Source organism: Gymnoscopelus braueri (assembly GCF_963280865.1).
Source record: "Gymnoscopelus braueri genome assembly, chromosome: 14".
Taxonomy (NCBI): domain Eukaryota; kingdom Metazoa; phylum Chordata; class Actinopteri; order Myctophiformes; family Myctophidae; genus Gymnoscopelus; species Gymnoscopelus braueri.
The window spans coordinates 31,176,447-31,196,738 of record NC_137619.1 but is presented as its reverse complement, the minus strand read 5'-3'; the positions used below and the strand labels follow the sequence as shown (position 1 = coordinate 31,196,738).

The 20,292-nt window shown below is 42.2% G+C and overlaps 2 protein-coding genes across 4 annotated transcripts in view; both read left to right on the top strand.

The window, feature by feature from the left end:
- Positions 1-947: 947 nt before the first annotated feature.
- On the top strand, positions 948-9,514 carry slc16a9a (solute carrier family 16 member 9a). Its single transcript, XM_080449215.1, has 5 exons — positions 948-1,170; positions 3,884-4,027; positions 5,516-5,611; positions 6,161-7,042; positions 7,405-9,514. Exons 1-5 carry the CDS (start codon positions 972-974, stop codon positions 7,587-7,589), a joined length of 1,506 nt encoding a protein of 501 aa, XP_080305341.1. The 5' UTR covers positions 948-971; the 3' UTR covers positions 7,590-9,514.
- Positions 9,515-11,139: 1,625 nt separating this feature from the next.
- LOC308101066 (protein FAM13A-like) overlaps positions 11,140-20,292 on the top strand; it is a 49,466-nt gene continuing 40,313 nt past the window's right edge. For all 3 annotated transcript variants that reach the window (XM_080450376.1, XM_080450374.1, XM_080450375.1), the window contains exons 1-4: positions 11,140-11,446; positions 12,418-12,619; positions 13,552-13,761; positions 16,582-16,762. In XM_080450376.1, coding sequence (XP_080306502.1) covers positions 11,417-11,446; positions 12,418-12,619; positions 13,552-13,761; positions 16,582-16,762 — 623 coding nt within the window. In that variant the 5' untranslated portion in view covers positions 11,140-11,416. The remainder of the gene's footprint in view (positions 11,447-12,417; positions 12,620-13,551; positions 13,762-16,581; positions 16,763-20,292) is intronic.

Below are 20,292 nucleotides of genomic sequence, written 5' to 3'. Positions count from 1 at the left end.
TATGTACCAAGTAGGCTGCCATTGTTGTAAACTTCTCCCTAATTTAACAGCCTTGCTAATATTTGTGTAAATGTCCACCAACTTCCTCCTGGTTAGTGGAGCTGAGACTTTGTTGATGTTGCTGCCTGCAGCAGCACTGGTGCAGGTGCTGTTGCTGCATAAAGTCCCTCCCAGCACCAAATTATTTATGAGAAAAGGTCGAAAAACATCTTCCGTCAGCAGAAGTAACAGGGTCAGTGTCTCTTGAGGTCAGAATAACAGTAGGAGGGAAGTTAAAGCAACTGAATCAGAACAGCAGCAGGTTAAGGTACAGTTTAAGGGGAGGCAACGGGCATTCCCAGTTTGCTCTCTCCTCCTTCAAGGTGTGGTTTCAGAGAGGAAAGGACAAAAGGGGCAGCTCGCTATGGGTTAGGCGCAGTACAGTACGTCTGTGTTCAAGACCTAAGACAGGTGACCTGCCTGCCTGCCCGGCCAGGCAAGAACTTCTAGCCGCCTTCTCTACATCAAGGCTGTCCGACGTAAGTGTTCTGTAGAGTGAGTGCTATTAGGAAGACTGCCAGGGCTCTTAAGAAAAGAGAAAGTTTCCTCTGTGCTCATCTAGTGGAAATTGTTTGTGTCAAAGTCTATAATGCTGTTTTCGCCATAATTTGTTGATTATTGCTTTTTTTATTTGACCGATTCTACTGTTAGACTGATGATAGGTTCTTGGTTTACCTATGATCCAAGATGACTATTTCTATGCATTTGATGTATTACCTTGTGTTGTCCTTGCTTACTGTAAATCCATAAGTCTGCTAAATGCCTAAATTGTAAATGTATTATCATGTATTTTTTAAACGCATCGTTCATCACTCATCTGTTAAACTTGTCTTTTTAATGACAAATGTTTTCCCCTTTTCTTTTTTTCTCCTCCATGAAGCCGTCCTTCATCAAGGTTGTATCAGAACCCAGAGAACAACTCCAGCACAACCATGACTTCATCAGCCAGAACGTTGGACGGAGGCTGGGGGTGGGTGATCGTCGCAGCCTGCTTCATGGCCCAGTTCCTCGCCTACGGAGCGCCCCAGTCGGTGGGGGTCCTCTACCCAGAGTGGCTGCACATCTTCCAGGAGGGCAAGGGCATGACGGCCTGGGTGGGCTCCCTGGTCTCCGGAGTCGGACTCATTGCGAGTGAGTAGTTAATACTAGCTGCATTAGTCCTGCAGAGATGTGGGTCAGTGTCTGGGTCAGTCAAGTTAGACCGCTGCAAGCCATGTCAATGCGAGTTACAGTTCAGTCATGTAAAAAACAAAAAGCAAAATAAAATGGAGGGAAGGGAGTTAAGGTAAAATGAATATGGATGGACATTGTTGATTTGATTTTGCAGTGTTATAGACGTACTGTACAGAGACACCGATACTGAACCCTGTTTTCTAAAGAGTCCAATTTCAAATCTTACCTAATCTATTGAAATTGACCTGTTCCAGTGGCTTGTTACTGTGGTGGCTGGGAACCTCACTTGACTTGTGCTCTTGTTACCGTAACACACATCTGCGTTGTATCACAATTTAAGACTCACCTGCCTCTCACCTACCTGTAATACACGCCAAAGTCACTTCCTTCAGTTGCATAATACGACACAAAGCCAGGTCAGGAAGCTCACTGCAGACAAAAGACCTGTCCAAAACTCTGCACAAAGACGTTCATGTGTAGTGGTGATATTGGCTTTCACTTTACATTGTACAATCCCATAGGAGCTGTTTATTTATTTTCCACGGTAGGGTAAATTCCTATGAGCAAGCAAAAAGGAGCTGACAATGTCAATTATCTACTTCATCCATCTATGGCTGTGAAAGAGTATTCTTACTTTAGCACCTCTGGTTCAATGGGACGGAAAGAAAAAACGGTATCAATATCTGCTTGGCAGGTACACAGCGAGCCAAGCTCGCTGTGTACCTTGAAATGCTGAGCTGTTTTTCATTGATTTGTATCTGGGGTAAGCCAAGTGCAAGTCATCCCTGCTATGAATGTTAGATCACTTAGCACTTCTGTAACCACAGAGTGAGGAAGGGAAAGATAGTGAGACACATAGAGATATAGTGAGAAAGAGAGAGTCAGAAACTGAGATTGAATGTACTGTATCTCCATTGTATGATCTAGCAAGGTTACATTGTTGTATTATCTCAGTTTAACCACTTAAGCCCTATACTTTTTGATCCTCTGCCGATCCACAAGCTCACACAACACGTCACATCATTTTTGACGTGTTGTGCTAGTAGATCGAATATTACAAAGTTATATTTTTTGAAAATCTTTGAAAATGTTTGCTTATAATGACTCAATGTAAGACGCCAGGTTGAAATTGGTTAATGCTGAAAGAATGAAAGGAAATAATACCTGAAAGTGTGTGCAAGATGGCACAGACATTTGAGACTGGAGAGTGAAGGCTCATTGGAAAACATAATGTTATTAAACAAAAAAGAGAGACATTTTATTAAACCACTAATAAATGTTAAACCAATAAAACCAGCCTTGCCACAGACAAGCAATCATATTTGCAATACTGTTTGCAAGCAAACTGACGCTCCAGCGCTGTTTTGTCCAAGCAATAATTGTGATAGATTCTGGAGACAGCATGGTCTTAGTTGACATTTACAACTAAGGAGGAGGCTGGTCTGCTAACCAGATCTGTCCTCATGCTGTCCTCGCCCTTTTCCAAAGTGGTTTAGGGAAAAGTCATGACTGGGCGAATCTGGCCTCAGGCTCCGGCCAAGTACTGGACACGTGTCACAGCACAGCTTGTATGACAGTCGCAGCATTGCAGTTCCCCTCGTCCAAGGCTTCTCGCCCCACTGTTTGGACAGGGGATGAGCCATAGGTAGTAGGCAGGGTTTGGTGCCATGATTGCCGATGGTTCACCCTTCCCCCAGGATATATTGGAGTTCCCATTGAGAATTTGATATGTGTTATGCACAAGAAGTGATGCCCGTAAAACCAGGGCAGTCTCGCACGCATAGAAACTCTCACACACAGTCATGGTATTTTCTTTATTGACTCTCTCTACTGAAAAGTCAGTACACTCTCGGTCTGAGCGAGCCTGTAATTAAAAATTCTGTTTTTGTTGAGTGATGGAGAGCAGCTCTGGGAGATTATCGGATTGTATTGAATATGACCTGGCAGCTTCCTGGCGCCTCATACACTGTAAAATCCTGCATGTTAATTATAACAGTGTAAAAATGTACCCATCAATCTTTTTACACACAATTAAATTAACACTCAACACATTAACGACATTTTTGTTTTTTTTACCTGATGTTAGGAAGGAAGGCAGAGAAACTATACACAATTATTCACCCACCAGAAGTGTCAAATAACTGTAGCTAGATTTAGGTCCTCTGTGCCATGGTGGGAACATGTGAGGAGATGGGGGGGGGTCACAAGTTTAGTGAAAACATGCATGTGGAAGAGATCAAGAAGCAAGACACTGTACACTGTGTTTGAATGAGCCTCCAGTGCAAGATGTAATTCTTACATAAGATGGCGATGACAAAATGGTTCACGATAAAGGAATATCCAGGAAAAGCCTGCCGTGTGTGTCTCAAATTGAGCATTATGTTTCCCTGTCATAAAAATAGCATCCCATGTCTGAGTATTATTTTCCTTCTTTGTTTTGGTCTTTTGTTTGTTGGGAAACCGATCTGCCTCTTTCAACCCAAGGATCCGGAAAAATAACACACAAATTGGTATCATATTGTTGTTGCCTTTGTTCCCCAAATGTTTTTTCCCCCTCCTTAACTCACTGTCCATCTGTCTGTCTGTCTCTCTCTTTGTGCCTCTTTGCCTCGCTCTTTCTCTGTATCTCTCTTTGTATCGCTCTGCCTCTGTCTCTTCGTCTCTCCCTCAGGTCCCGTCTGCAGTGCCTGTGTGGACAACTTTGGGGCACGTCCTGTGACCATTTTCAGCGGTGTGATGGTGGCGGGGGGGCTGATGCTCAGTGCCTTCGCTCCCAACGTGCAGTTCCTCATCTTCTCCTATGGGATTGTTGTCGGTAAGGGAAGCCCAACGAAAACCTCTCTGGTCGATCCTCCTGCATACTGTATATAAAAAAAATATATATATTGACAGTTTCTGATGCAGGATAGAGAGGGGGGATGACTTGCAGCAAAGAGCTTTGGTTCAGATTCAAACCTAGACCAGCTGCAGGAAGGACTATAGCCTTATTCATGTGGTATGCACTCTTACCAGGGGAGCTACCGGGGCACTCCAATTGCATTTTTTAACGCTGACACAAAAGTGAAACCTGAAATGAGTCTGGAGACCAAAGATACAGTATGTCCCCCCCTTGCCTGGAATTGGCCCCCTCACATACAGTAGAGGATTTGGTGTTTGATTTATGTGAGGGAAAAAATAAAATGAGTGGAATGTCCTTGTTCACACAGTGGTCATGAGGACTCAAAACTCATGCCCTGTGCAGTAAGATCCGGTGTTAATCTAACTGACATTGTACTGTAAAACGATACGAACCATAACCAGCCACGTTTCTCATCCCTCCAAAAACTCATTCGAGATTTTATAATTGTACAAGAACGAAGGGTCAGTCATTAGGTCTAACCACAATGTAAGACAGGCTAACCATCCTCTCCTTCCATTCAGTCAACGTTAAATTTGCATTTATGCAGAGCATGCTTGGTCGCGGTCTCAACTTTTTAGCAGCATGTCAATTTTGCGGCGTCTGTGTTTTATGTGTGGTGTTGACAAGGCTGAGAAATGATGGCCTGGCCCCATCCGCACGTGACTGTTGATGCCTCTAGTTGGCACCCCCACTCCCACAGTCTGCCCACTCAGGCCCCATCTCCACCCACTATCTAACGCTTAGTGACAGGCGAGCTGCGCTCCGGGCCAGTCGACCACATTCAACCACGTCAGCCCTTCTCTTGTGCTGCCTGAGAGTGGAGGGCATGCATATTTGAAAGGCGGCCGTCTATTTTTGGAGAGCCCCTCAGACCATGGCTTTGACTCAGCTCACACGTTGCATCTCTGTTAATGCTCGTCGAGTGATGAGCCAAATTTACTGAGGGTTAACATCATATGGAAGGGATTTATGTGTAATTCATCTCTGCCTGCAATGATTTTCTGACTCGGGATGTACAGTAACAGATCTTGCTTATGTTTGTTTGAACTGTAAGCTAATCACAAATGTTGCAGACTTTTCTGTACACAATCAGTAAGCAAATATATTGTACCCTTGTATATTAACCCATTTTGGGCGGGAACCCCTATTTGCAACTATACCGTTCAGGACGGGAACCCCTTTTGGCGTTCTTGTTGCTATGTACAGTATATAGCAACATACAGTACATTTGTTGTCATTTTTGAATAAATATCTTTTCAGAAAAGATTTAGAAGGCGTTTTTAGAATCTAAATGGGTATTTAAAACAAATGCTTCCCGACACATGTAGCAAACTGCAGATTACAATTACAATTGCAGTTTACACGTTTTAACTGTCTCTCTTTGTTGTCTCTTCCGCCCTACAGGCTTGGGCTGTGGCCTGGTCTATGCTGCCACTTTGACCATCACCTGTCAGTACTTTGACAAGAGACGCGGCCTTGCCCTCGGCATTGTCACCACAGGTACTGCAGCCCCCCTCTGCTCTGCGCTCTCTGGGTGCACACCAGTTCTCCATGCTCACTTCTTTTATGTATGGACAGTCCAGGAATCTAGGGATACCGAGGTAAACATCTGTAGCGTAGTAGTAGCTGGGTGGCCTAGTAGTCTCTCAAGCAGTGGGACTGTGCACATTTTGGTCTGCAACATCATAGGATCATAGGTTCGGTATTTGTAGTGCAGTCCGAAGAAAGAGAAAAGAAAGAGAAAAACATAGGACAAGACAAAGAACTAGGACTACACTATCACCGTCAACCAGATCAGTATTACCTTTAAGAGAGTGAGATATACTCCAAGCAACATGTCCTTTTACTATTTACTATTATTATTATTATTATTGTTTATTTTTATTTATTTTATTTCTTTTAAAGTACCCACTGTCAACATATATAAGTCAGGAGGCAGCTAGCTTTCATTAGAGGTGTTAATCTCTAAGCTATAACATTTTATTGACTGACTTCACCAATTTATTGAGACAAGTTGTACTAAATCGATGCCTTCCTCTGCCCACCCAGGCACCAGCTTTGGAGCTTTCATCTACGCCACAGCTCAAAATGAGCTGATTGTGCTATTTGGCTTAGACGGGTGCCTGCTCATCGTTGGAGCCCTCGCACTGAACCTGATGGCCTGCGCTGGATTCATGAGGCCACTCAACATGCCAGGGTACTACCTCAAACAGAAGGCTGCCCTGGAGCGCAGCAACGATGAACAGCTCTTTGAGAAGCCCCCGCTGGATGAGTTGAAGATCGCACCAGGTTCCAGCACCGCTGACCCGGAGAAAGCTCTGATGATGGCCAAGGAGCTGCTCATCACCATCGACGGCAAGGACCTCGTCATCCAGACGGAGAAGAAGCAAGGCGGCCTCCTGGCCACCTCGACCATCGTCAAAGTCATCAAGAAGAAGTGGCAGGCGTACTCCAAGTACATGCACGCCATGGCAGACATCATGCACGACCGCGTCCTGGTGGCCTTCTGCGTGTCCGTCTTCCTGTTCAGCCTGGGGGCTTTCCCTCCTGTGCTCTTCATGGAGGATGTGGCGCAGAGTCAGGGCTTGATCGAGGAGGTGAGCATCATCCCCCTGGTATCCATCGTGGCCATCGGCACTGGGGTGGGCAAGCTGGCGCTGGGCACCCTGGCGGACGTCCGGTGGATCAACAGCATCTACCTGTACGCCTTCACCCTGCTTGCAGCGGGCATAGCACTGCTACTCATACCCATCACTAAGAGTTACTTTGGACTGCAGATCCTCTCTGCCGTAGTGGGCTTCTTCTCTGGGAACTGGTCCCTCACCTCCTACATCACCACCCAGATCGTGGGTCTGGAGAAACTGACCCAAGCCCACGGCATAATCATGTGCTTTGGAGGCTTTGGAATCATGCTCGGACCCCCTGTAGTGGGTAAGCGGACTTTACCTACATCTCAACGTAGTAGTTTGCAATTATTGTGTAAATTTGTGGTTTGGTTGCTGGATGCTTGTATGTAATCATCGTTAAAATGGAGAACACATACCGTACTTACAGTAGTTTAGAATTCTTTGTGCAGACATGAACTCTTATGAGGTCAAGTGTTTTGATATCTCAAGCATTGGAACATTTATTTGGCTTGGCAGACAGAGTCAGTGGGAGTGGGTAAACCTCTGTAAAAAGTTGGCCTGTGACTCTTCAGCTGACTCAAGCATCTTTCAGGAAACTTTGCTGACTCTGCTAAAGCCACAATTCATCTTTGTTTCTTCTGTTGTCTCTTATTCCGTCATTTCCAGGGTGTTTCTTTGACTGGACACAATCGTACGACCTGGCGTTCTACTTCAGCGGGACCTGTGTGTTGCTTGGAGGACTCACTCTCTTCCTGCTCGCTCTGCCCTGCTGGGACAGAAGGAAGTCTGAGAGCGGCAGACCAGACGTCCAGTATACCAGCAGCTGTGACAAAGTGGCCTCTGTAGCCTGAACAACACTATGACCTTACACAGTACCATCACCTACGGCTGCCTAACAATCTTCTGCTAATGAACTGTTCATACACTTAGCCAATAAGGAGTTTAACCACTCAAACCACCTATATGACCGGAGTACCCAAGGGCTCTACACAAAATCGTTGGCCGGAAATAGCTGATCTACAATCTCACAACGCGTCATATTACAACGCATTGTGAGCTTGTAGATCTGCTATTTTCGCTGAACGTTTGCCCCGGAATAGGGATACTAAGGTCTGTGTGGTTAATATATCTTTCCTTGACACGGGGAAGTGTTTACCCTTTGTTTTGTTTCAGGTGCCAGATTTCCATACACAGAAATACAGTGTACCTGACAAACAGCTTGAAGCACATATACAGTACTATACCAGGCCTTTTTCTCTGGAACTTGCCTGTGTTTCTGAGAGTTCTTACACTGTAATGTACTTGAGAATCAGAAGCCTGTGATGCAGAAGATTTTATGTTATTATTGCCTCATTTTACGAGGCCAATCCAACAACATAGTTAGTCTCTCAGATCCTTGATCCTGTTTACTTGTAGTAGATAATTATTTTCACTTTCATAAAAGAGGCATTACGTTTGGTGACCCTTGGGAGCACAGCATTATGCAGTAGGTCACCACAAGTGTCCTGGTGGATAATGTTTGTATTAATTAGAGAGCACGCTAATGATTGTTCACATCAGTCTGCGTTGCTGAGCCGTAATGCCAAATTTCCAATTCCAAAGACTTTCCCTGGAATTCCAGCTGGAAACCACTGTAGATAACAAGAATTGGAAATGAGGGAATGCACTTTAATGTCATAATTATGATTCTTGCTGGTTTTCGTGTTTGTTTGTTTGTCCTTTTCCTGTTTTTTTGTTTTGTCTTTTGTGTCTTCTGTTGAGTGTAACTATAATGAATCCCTGTGTATTGTACCAAAGCACCGATGACGGCGAATACCTGTCAGCACAATATGCCTGTTGAACTATCTATATGCCTTGCCCTGAATCAAACATAACTGTTGTTCTCAGCTGCATTGACCTTGTACCGTATTTGAACTGTCTGAAATGGTTTGAATTTGAAGGATATACCTCCTGTTTTCTTAATCAAGTCCAAGACCTTCCTGAATAGTTTATCACATGTGCATAGCAGAGAGAGAATAATCATTTCCATTGTAGCATGCTGATAATCTCTCTCTGTCGCATGAATATGATAATGACATTCATTGCATCTACTTTCACCAGGCTGGACCTTGCCAATCTTTTAAATGTTTAATTGTTCGTTTAAATATATATCTGTGTTGGTGTGCGCACGCGTGCGTGCGTGCGTGCGTGCGCGTGCGTGTGTATGTGCGTGTGTGTGTGTGTGTGTGTGTGTGTGAGAGTGTGAGTGTGAGTGTGTGTGTGTGTGTGTGTGTGTGTGTGTGTGTGTGTGTGTGTGTGTGTGTGTGTGTGTGTGTGTGTGTGAGAGAGAGAGAGAGGGAGAGAGCATGTACATATGCATATAATAGTTTTTGAAATAGCTCTAATTTTGTAAAGTTCTCTGTTATAATGTCAAATTTTATATGCACTGAGCCAGTCATAGATTCACCATGTATGTAGGCCTTCTGTAAAGAAATGCTATTTGATGGTTTGTTTTTAAAAGATAGATATTATTATGATTATAATTGTAATTAATACTTGCAGTAGGCTATTATGGTCACTTGAATGGTGTATGTAAAACTATAGTCTGCTACACACATCTGCTTTATAGATGAGATTATTTACAATTGAATGTGTAAAACTACAACTGGGACATTGGTGTTTTACTTTCTGTAGAAGTTATTTGACTTATTTTCATACTTGTAGAAGGTATACACAGGGTGCAAATGAAGTACAAGAAATACAGAAAGACAAGAGACAATGTATTTGGCTGTCACTTAATTTTTTTTAACTACTTCTTTTATATGTCAGTATTACAGTATTTATGCCTGTTGGTCTGTTCTTTTATTTTGTTATTTAAAAATGCCAATAAAAATATATTTGAAATTATTAAGTAGAGTGCTGTGTTTATCCATGGCAATAATAGACCCCTTTCAAGCACAGTTTGACAAGTACACCCAGCTGAAGAAGGTATTATAACACTAATTGTGGGTGTGTTTAATTTAGGTGTTTCTGTGTTTCCAGCATGGACAGTTCCTGTACAGTTACATCATGTTGGCACACACAGTAACACCTATGAAACACACGCACAATATACCTTATGACCTTATGTCAGTGGTGGAAAGTAACTAAGTACAAGTACTCAAGTACTGTACTTAAGTACAATTTTGAGGTATTTTTTACTTTACTGGAGTATTTCCAGTTTTCAATACTTTTACGTCTACTGCATTACATATCTCAGAGGCAAATATTGTACTTTTTAAGCAACTACAGTTATTTGAAAACTTTAGTCACTAGTTACTTTGTAAAACATACATTAACTACTTGTACTAGTACTATATATGGCTATCTGAAAATATCTGATCTACAAGCTCACAAGGCGTCGCTTTGCGATGCCTTGTGAGTTTGTAGATCTGCTATTTTCAAAGGATTTTATACATTTGGAAACTTATGAAATGGGACATTTACTTATAGTACTTAAGTATATTTTGATGACAATAATATAAATAGTAAATTTTGAATACTGGTACTTTTACTTGTAACATAGTGTTTCTACATTGCAGTATTGATACTTTTACTTTTATGTAAAAAAGATTGAGTACTTTTCCCACCACTGCCTTATGTTCCGCTCACCCATTCAAATGTGAGCTGTGAATGGTCAATGTCATGTCAGTGTACTTCAGTCTCATTCCGATGCATGTTATAGACCCCTTAACAGACGACGTCACACACTGATAGAACCAGTATGCGTGCAACCAGTATGCGCGCAATGAAACCCATTCTATCAGGTCTCGCTAGGACGCGCCTCCACCAGCCAACACACAAGAGTGATTGCGTGAAACAATCACCTGTGCATCCACTCTCGTTTATTATCTTGTTGGTAACCAATTATTTGTTGCTAAACAAATAATTGGTCTCTTTCATTGGCAAGGTTGCCATGTTTGGAGGCAGTCCTCCTGTGCCAGGACTGGAGGAAATTAATTACTGTTCATGGGAAAACTAAAGTAAATGCACGGTGCTTTTCCAATAACGTCCTTTGACTGAAAAAAATTCTCTACATTGGTTTTTTTAAAAAGAACAGAAAATGCAGTGGTGTAAAGTAACTAAGTACATGTTCACAAGTAGGCTACTGTACTTAAGTAAACTCAAGTACATTTTGAATTCCGGACTTTTACTTGTAACAAGAGTATTTTTACATTGCACAGCAGTATTGATACTTTGGAAACATTTTGAGTACTGTTTCCACCGCTGAGAAAATGAACAATTGTTCGCACACACTGCATAGTCGACACTGAGTACGTTTAGCCTTGTCCTGGCAACCGGCTGAAATCACCATGGCAACACATATTATGTCACATGACTAGCAACCTAAACAACTTCCCTGACTGAGCCTTGATGGCTGAAACAGGCGACGATCGACGCTAGTATAGTCCCGTTAGAATATTTGTATTTATTTATCAACCTCTACTTTAGATCCACCTCCACTTCCAGCAATCCCACATTCTGTAGGATCATGTCAACAATTATTATATTTCACGTGTTACATTTCAACTTTCCAATAGGAGCGTCATGTCGAGGAGGAAAAAGGACGTTTTGTTTTGCCACACTTGGAAAAATGAAGAGCTGTCCTGACTGTCCACTAAGATAAAAAACAAAGAAAGAAAGAAAGAAAGAAAGAAAGATGGGAGCAAGCGCCTCAATGTCTCTCTGTGTAAGTTTAACTTCTTGGTCCAGTGGTTTTCCTGTGGGTTGGGGTCCCCACATGATTTCTTTTTTTTGGGGGCGGGGGGGGGGGGGGGGGGGGCAGATGACTGTAAAGAGACAATTTAAGGTACTTTTAAGACCTTTTTAATGCCTAAAAAAAAAAAAAAAAAATTAAATAAAAAAGATCATTACTGCATCAAAAGTAATCAACAAACTATACTATAAAAACTGGTCAAACATTGTCCAAATTGTCAAATGATATAAGAAATAGGCAAACATTGTGAAAATTGCAGATCTACAAGTTCACAATTGTGAGCTTGTAGATCACGTAATTATTGTACAATATTGCTAGTATCACAATATTTATCTGTGGAACCGAGTCTAAATGTAATGCCTCAACTCCTACTTTCCAGGTGCTTATCAGTGTGTGTGTGTGTGTGTGTGTGTGTGTGTGTGTGTGTGTGTGTGTGTGTGTGTGTGTGTGTGTGTGTGTGTGTGTGTGAAATATGATTATTTGGGGGGGTCACATAGCGGCCTGAAGGTTGAGAACCACTGAATTAAGCAAAAAAACGTATGCAGGGCTTTTATGCAAGGATTATTTTTGAATGATTAATGTAGGCTACAAATAATTGAGCTAGTGGGTTAATGACACTTTGTTCAGTTGACTGGGTTTTTACAATGTTGTAAATGTTGTCATAACATCTGGATTATGTAACTACTAGTAACTACATTGCTAAGCACTAAGCAGCTATTCGTGACCTCTTCAACATTATAACCCGGGTCATTAATGAATAGCTAAGATAAGCACTCATCTTATAATAATAATAATACCCAAGTGTATCACAGGGCATCTCGGTGCAATGTGGAGGATCATCACATTCCAAAAAAACACTCCTTTTATCTCATACCTTGAAGGCATTAATTATGGGAAAATTAAATTAATGATACTAACAGCATGTTCCGTCTCTCTCTGTGCAGAATGACCCATCTTCTGTGAGGATCAGGAGGTCTAATGTCAAAGTCGGCCCAGAGCCCACTACTCCAGCCCTGGTTCCCAAGCTTGACCTAGGGTCCAGTTCTGTGTTTGGTGTGGCCCTGGAGAGGCTGAGAGAAGATGGGCAGCTGGCCAGTGGAGTCCCCTTCGTATTGAGACAGATGGTGGAGTTTCTGGACAGGAATGGTAATAGAGATATCATGATGCGATCGGCTTACACAATAATTAGATTCGTAGACCGACCCGTCACCCGTGATATATCAAAACACAAACTAGACCCGCCCGCCCCAATATTTTGCCTTTCCACTTTTAACTGAGTAAATTTTCACCTGCTTTTCTCAATCGCTTGGATGCATTTCTTGAAACTCTAACCTCATTCTCTTAACAGAGCCCCACACACCATTAATGCAATTGGCCAATTACACTATTGCACTTCTCATTGTGTTCACACAGAATGTAAAACACAGTTGTCATAGTGTAGATGAAATTCTCATTCCACTTTGGTATTCTGATTAAAACAGTTTATTTCCCCTCAATTGTCTATGAACATTATCCATTCGCATTGACAGAGTTTTTCACTGGGTAAGTCATTGCATGCAAAATACTTTGTACAAGGAGAATTATAAGGCCAGCATCATGGGTGGTTGAAGTAAGTAACTTCTCTCCAGACAGTTGAAGAGTAACAGAGAACACATGCTGTCAACTCCATCCTACAGGTGCAAATTGTGAATACAATACTCACAGACATATATAAATGCTAAATGTGCACTGTTTCTACATAAAAATGGAGCAAGAAGCAGGTGGTCCATGGGTAGTGTGGTGAAGGGCACAGGACCCCCAGAAAGAGTAGCTGCTGCTAAGGTAGTAGCTTATGGGACAAATAAACAATAAACACAGAGGACGGGTAGGCAGGGAGGAGAGAATGGAAGCCCCTTGAGAGTCCAGTAGAACTTGACTGTACTGTTTGTCTCCAGAGGGGTGGGGTTGTGCAACAGTGGCAAAAAAAGCAATATGTAATAAATAATGTTTTTTCTAGTAGTTTGTTCTAAAATTTTCAGGAAATGCATCCAAGTGATTGAGAGAATCTGTTATTACAACTAATCCTCTTCAATTCTCAGGAGTGCACCAGAGGGGTCTGTTTCGTCTGTGTGGCTCGGTGGTCCGAACCAGGCAGCTGAGGCTGCGCTGCGATCAGGGGGAGAGGGTGGACTTCCAGCAGGAGGGTGATGTTCCGACGGTGGCCTCCCTCCTCAAGCTCTTCCTCCGGGAGCTTCCAAGTCCCCTGGTTCCAGAGCCTCAACGCAAAGCTCTAGTCCTCAGCTTCACAGGTACAATATGATTACCATTAGCCACATTACACAACCACAACAATCCATAGGAAAAGTAATTATAGATCCTTCAGCAATTTCACAAACCAGGTATGATCATCGATGAACAAAATATAAAAAAAAGAAAAATGCTGACCAATGAGCAAATAGCATTCATTTTTGTAGGGTGAAAAGTGTAACCATACACTAATTGAAGTTAGTAAAATATTTGTCTTTGTTTGACAAAATTATTAGCATGTCTTTTTGGTACATTTGAGGAAATTTGAAGGCACACCGGAGCTTACTCTGTAAAATTCGTCATATCCATTTGTGGACATATCCAAAACTGTATTAACTTTTGGTGTGACACAGCGGTTCTCCGACATGTATGTATGGTTGTGCCGTAGCGTGTTCGTGCGCGTTCACCGGCTAGTCTGAATGGGCTCTGCTGTATAGGCGAGCGGTGGGTGCCGTCTCCTTGTGGAGTTCTCATTCGTGGTTGGGTGGGGTTGGTGTCCCACCCTGAAAATGTGTCTGCTTTATGCTGGGGGGTTGGCTCACTCTGTGGCGGTGGTTGCTTTAGGGGGTATGACACTTTGGTTTGCAGGAGCATGTCACTTACACCCCCTTCAAGACATGTTGTGTGACTCAGCAGTGTAACTTATTTTCTTGAAATAGGCCATGTTTTTTCTTTATCAAATGCTTTGTCTTTTGTGAATAATGTTTTTTTTGTTTAGTTTTATGTCTGTTTCTCGTGTTTTCAAAACATCAACAATAAATATATTATGAAATATAATGCAATGTCAAATCAGAGGCTAAACTAACCTAAGAATAATTCCAAATTAGATTCCATTTAGAACAGTTGTAGTCTCATGCAATAGGTTGCATTGCTGCTACATCAGCCTATTCTTCCACCAGTTAAATTCTCATGGGGAAAAAAGCTTTATCCAGACAAGGAAGTTGAGGAGAAAATACTCCCAGTGAGTGCAATGGAACCCCAAGACTTACTGGCAGGACCAGGGGAAATGATACCATGATGATGGCAGTTTGGGTGGAGAGGATTATTATCCCTGGAACCACCTGCCATCCATTGTTCTAGTCTTGACAACGTCCCCCCGCCTCTGACTTCTTACATAAGATGAAGTCTCTAAATTCAGAAATGGGGAATACGGGCCCCAGGGCCAGCCATTGATTATCCTGGCTTGTCACCGCCAGTGCTAGATGATGCTGTACAGGTTGAGTCCAGGACAGATAATGTTGCTGTGAACGTGCCTTTGCCTGTCATAAGAGACAGCAGAATACTGACTGACAGTAGCCTGCATGTAATGTGTAATGTGTGTGTAATTTGACCATTTGGGATTGTGTTATTGAAGCAGTTTATATGCTAGTTGTGTTGCTTTGTGATATACGGTATATAATATTGATATTGTGATATGAGACTACGGTAGATTTGGGGATTTTGGTTATCGTAATAACTTGCTCTCTTTTTCTGGTCTTAAAGGCTGCATAACAGTAAAGTAGTAACTTATGACTTATGACTTATTGACAATTGTGTGAAGATATATTACTAAGGTACACAAGGTACACATGTAATATTGGCAATTGTGTGTGTTGTAGTTGTGTTGTGGCGAGGGCCACTGCATTTTACTGCATTTTACTGCTTTTATTTTATTTTATTTTATTTTTAGCACGTCGACACGTTGTGGACCCTCCAGGGCAGATCCTTTTGTCTATGTTTATTCTATATATCTTGTATAACCCCGATATCATTCTCAGGGGTGTACGGTGTGTGGTTTGGATGTGATAAGTTAGCAGATCCCCTGGGCTAGTCCACACGTGGTAAACATGGTGAAAATATATTACTAAGGTGTAATATTACTAAGTGAAAATATATTACTAAGGTGTAATATTGACAATTGTGTGAAGATATATTACTAAGGTACACAAGGTACACATGTAATATTGGCAATTGTGTGAAGTGTGGATATTTCTTTAGCTGTGTTGTAGAGGACAGTGGCCACTACATTTAAGTTATATCCATTTGTGTTGTAGTTGTGTAGTGGCGAGGGCCACTGCATTTTACTGCATTTTACTGCTTTTATTTTATTTTATTTTATTTTTGTTTGCTTTATTGTTAAATTGGTTCTAACTGTAATTGTATCCTTGCTCTGTAAAGCACTTTGAGCTGCATTTCATGTCATGAAAGGTGCTATACAAATAAAGTTTATTATTATTATTATTATTATTATAAGTTCAGAAATGTGCATCTCTGTTGTAACTGATTGAAATGAACATTGAAGGCCTTTACCAGTTTGATCATCATATGCCTTTCCAATGATCCTTTGTCCAACATTTCTGTTGGATTTAAATATCTTCTGAAAGCCAAAATGATTGTCACATTACAGATATAGAGGTATTCAGTCAAAAATATGATATTTGTCAATATAGCCCCGGATCTAGTTCTGTTTTTTTGTGACTGGGGCGATTTAAGGATATTTATATCTGCATGGAAAAGTGATGCTCTTGCATTACCAGTATCTATGTTACATCAAATAAATTGGCCACTAATTATGTAAAGTGTCACTTTATAAAACTACAAATCACTAAATCTGATTGTTTGATATGTGTGGTATAATAACCATAATTCCATGGCTATGAAGTATTTTATGTCTTTTTTTAAAATAGATTTAGAGTAGCCAGTTATTTTCTTTACCTCTTTTTTCCTCCCAATTAGTCATTCTGTCAATTAACCCTCACCACACATTGCCAGCTCACCGGGCTCACCTGCCAGTGAGAAGTGAGTTATTGCTTTATTATAAAATCCAACTTGTTGCGTTGCAGGATGTGCCGGTGAGGGAGAACTGAACCAGTCTCTCAGAGAAACTCTTCGCCACCTCCCTGATGACAACCTGTGCATCTTCTCTTACCTCGTCCACTTCCTGGCCAGAGTGGCCGCTCACAGCCAATCCAATCACATGCCAGTGGAGAACCTGGCAACGATCTTTGGACCCTGCATATTCCAGTGAGTTGCTGTTTCTAATGACATAACCAAGTCATCTCTCAGAGCACTAATGAGACCTACAGTAGGTTCTCAAAGGCATATCTTGCAATAAATTATTTTCTTAGTGATTATTCTATCGAGTACTTATCTTGAAGCGCATCTTTTGATATATATGCTTTTCTTATAACAAGGAATTGACTGCAAAAAAAAATCTATTGATAATAATAGTACTAACAGCTTGAATTTATATAGCGCCATTCATGAACCCAAGGATGCTTTGCATCAAAAACAATAAACAACCAACAAACAAACACACAACCAAACAAAACAACAAACAACTATTTGCTATAAGCCTGGGAGAATAGGTGTCTTTTCAAGGCAGCCTTAAAAAAGTCCAGTGTTGGAGCATGGTGAATCTCCATTGGGAGAGAGTTCCACAGGGTGGGGGCTGCCACACTGAAGGCTCTGTCCCCCAAGGTTCGCTTGCTTGTTGGGGGAATAGAGGGGAGGTCCAAGTCTGTGGACCGCAGGTTCCGTGACAGAGTACGTTTATGGAGGAGGCCTGAGAGACAGTCTGGAGCCAGGGCATTGAGACATTTGTAGTTGAGAAGGAGGAGTTTGTAATAGAAGCGGAACTTAACAGGAAGCCAGTGCAGTTGTTCACGGGTGGGGGTGATATGCTGCCAATTTTGGACATACTGGAGCCTATCCAGGTATTTTGATGGATAATTTAATTTAACTGATGGATAGATATTAGTCTATCCATCAATTAGTCTGAACCCTGTTTAAATAATCGATTAATTCAATTAACTGTTACACCCCTAGGCAAATCTGTGAATTCTTGGTATGCTGCCGGAAGCTGAACTTGAGTTTTACAAGACATGATGTCTTGTAAAAGAGTGATTGAGGGCTTGTTCACACCATACCTAATAGTTTTATACTTCTTCATATGACCATGTTGCTTGCCAAAAATAGCAGCTTTTCAGCCTAAAAACATGACACATTAGAACTCTCAAGAGAGCTCGACTAGCAGAAGACCAATTTCGAAGTCACCACAAACAGGCAGAATATACCATACAATTCAGCAAATTTGGCATGAAAATCCATCGTTGGTTAACTACATCTGGATGCAGAGGGTCAAGCCCAAAGTCTGAGTGACAATGATGTCTTTTTAATTAAAACAAAAAATGCTTTTTGGCCTGGACTTTTCCCAAACCAGATGTGAACAAAATCTCCACAAATGTAATTCATTTCCCTGCCTCTATTTGACAACATACAAACCATTTGTGCATGTTCGGATCAACCACAGGGGCTAAGTGAGGTGGTGTGGGCTTGCTTAGGAAATGGGTGTGGGTGAGTCGATAGGGCAAGCCATGGCGAGACACAGGCAAAAAGATTGACAGTCAGACGGACGGAACAGGGCAGAGGTTTGGGCCCAAACTGTCACCCCCGGCCCATCCTGTTTACACAACTCAACCGTCATTGTAAACAATTACATCCCCTGGGGAGTCAGACACATGCAGTACAGTGTACATGAAGAGCAGACACACATTCTACAAACCTCCGCTCTCCTAATTTGGGCTCCATTGGAGAAAGATTTATTTAGAATCAGTCAACACCCTTTCCTCTCCATCCCCTCCTCTTTGCCTCTCTCTTTTTTCTCCCTTTTCCCCCCTCAACCGTCTCCCTATCTCCACAGCTCACCTCCCCCTTGTCCAGGTCTTCTCTTCTCTTCAGTTAATGACACCCCAATGGAATTTGTGTTCGGTCACGCTCCACAGTTCTGCATACGAGGGCAAAATGTCATGTGATGTTTTTTATCTCATGTGACATTTTGCGCTGTTAGGAAAATAGAGTGTGTGTGTGTGTGTGTGTGTGTGTGTGTGTGTGTGAGCGTGCGCACGCACGCGTGTGACAGTGTGTGTGTACTGGGAGATAGCCGGATATCCTGCACTGCCTGCTTCTGGTGCAAGAGAGAGAAGAACAATAAACAGAGGGGGACAGATGTGGAGAGAAAAGGAGAGAGAGAAATTCACAGGGGCGAAGGGCAAAAAAATGGCTACTGAAGTGTCATGAATGATACCCCTAAAGTCAGAGTGAGAGACCTGTTTTCTGCTGAAATTATGTTATGTTTGCTACAGTAGATCAGGTTAATAATTTGTTAAATTAATTTGTTAAATTAAATGATACTTTTATGGGTGACTCCTGGTAGCAACCCACCCCTCATCAAATATTCCCAATTTGAAAAGGTGAAACTGAATTTCAACCATGAGATTAAAGGGGTAGTTCACCCAAAAAATTACTTATTTTCTATTAATTACCTTGAATTCATGTTTGTTTGTTCATTGTTTTTGTCGCATTCCGAGCCAATAATTTGATGACCGACGGAGTCTCTTACTGACCGATGACCCGGTCATCAAATTATTGGCTCAGGAATGCGACAAAAACTAAAAATCTCCATGAATTCAAGGCTTCATAGGGTGTGTAATTGATTGAAAATATGTAATTTCTGGGGTGAACTACTCCTTTGATAAAGGTCTACCACCTACCTGCTGCCTCCATTGTTTTTGATGTTCACACAATGGCAGCTTCACCTGTGCGGCAGCGGCAAGGGGGGAGAGAGTGGCTGGATGTGAATATTTTACATTACATTTTCCTTTGTTAATTTATTTTTCTTTTATATTTTTTCCCCTCAAATGGTCCCACAGGCTGGATCCGGCCCCTGGGATGGTAGTTTGACACCGCTGGTATTATACCTGTGACTGACAAATAAAAAAAGTTGCGGTTGGCGTTCTTGAAAAGGCATGGGACTTCCCTGAACGGATTGATGTAATATAACGCAATGACGATCACAACGGCATAACCCAGCCTCACACAGTATATCACATGTACTTCAACACCCGCTCATGATTCGACTGCGGTTAAGCATCCCTTTTGTCTCTGAACTCAGCACGCCCTAATCCTGCCACACAGCGGGTGTCCCCGCTGCTTCACAGTCCAATACTCTCACATGCATTTGTCACCCGAGACTCTTCCAAAAAGCCTGTGAGTGACGCCTCTCATTCATGCGTCCGTTATGTAATCCCCTGCATACTGTCCCTCCGGCCCGAACTCACGCACACACACACACACAAACAAACTTCTATTAATACCCAAATGTTTCACATTCTCTTCCCTGGAGTTTATGCTTTCGGCGAACTTTGCCCCGAACTGTACTCTTTTTCCGATGTGACAATGACGGAGGCGGCGGAGCCTATTTGAAAACAAACAAGCCCTTCCAGGTAAACACATGAAGATGTTCCCACTGTGTGTGGCACTTCCCGGAGCGGAGAGCTGTTAATCATATCTGTGGAATGTAGGCCAAGTGGCCGGAAAGTGCTCGGGTGGGGTGGGGAGGTGTGTTTGTCTTTTTTGTTTTGGAAAGTACTTTTTGGCACTATTGCAGACATTAATAACTTGGAGCGTGTTTTAGTGTGGTTCACCTTGAGGTCAAATATGTCGGTACAGCCAATAGAAAGTTGTGCCGATGGCGATGACGTGAGAGTGGCTGA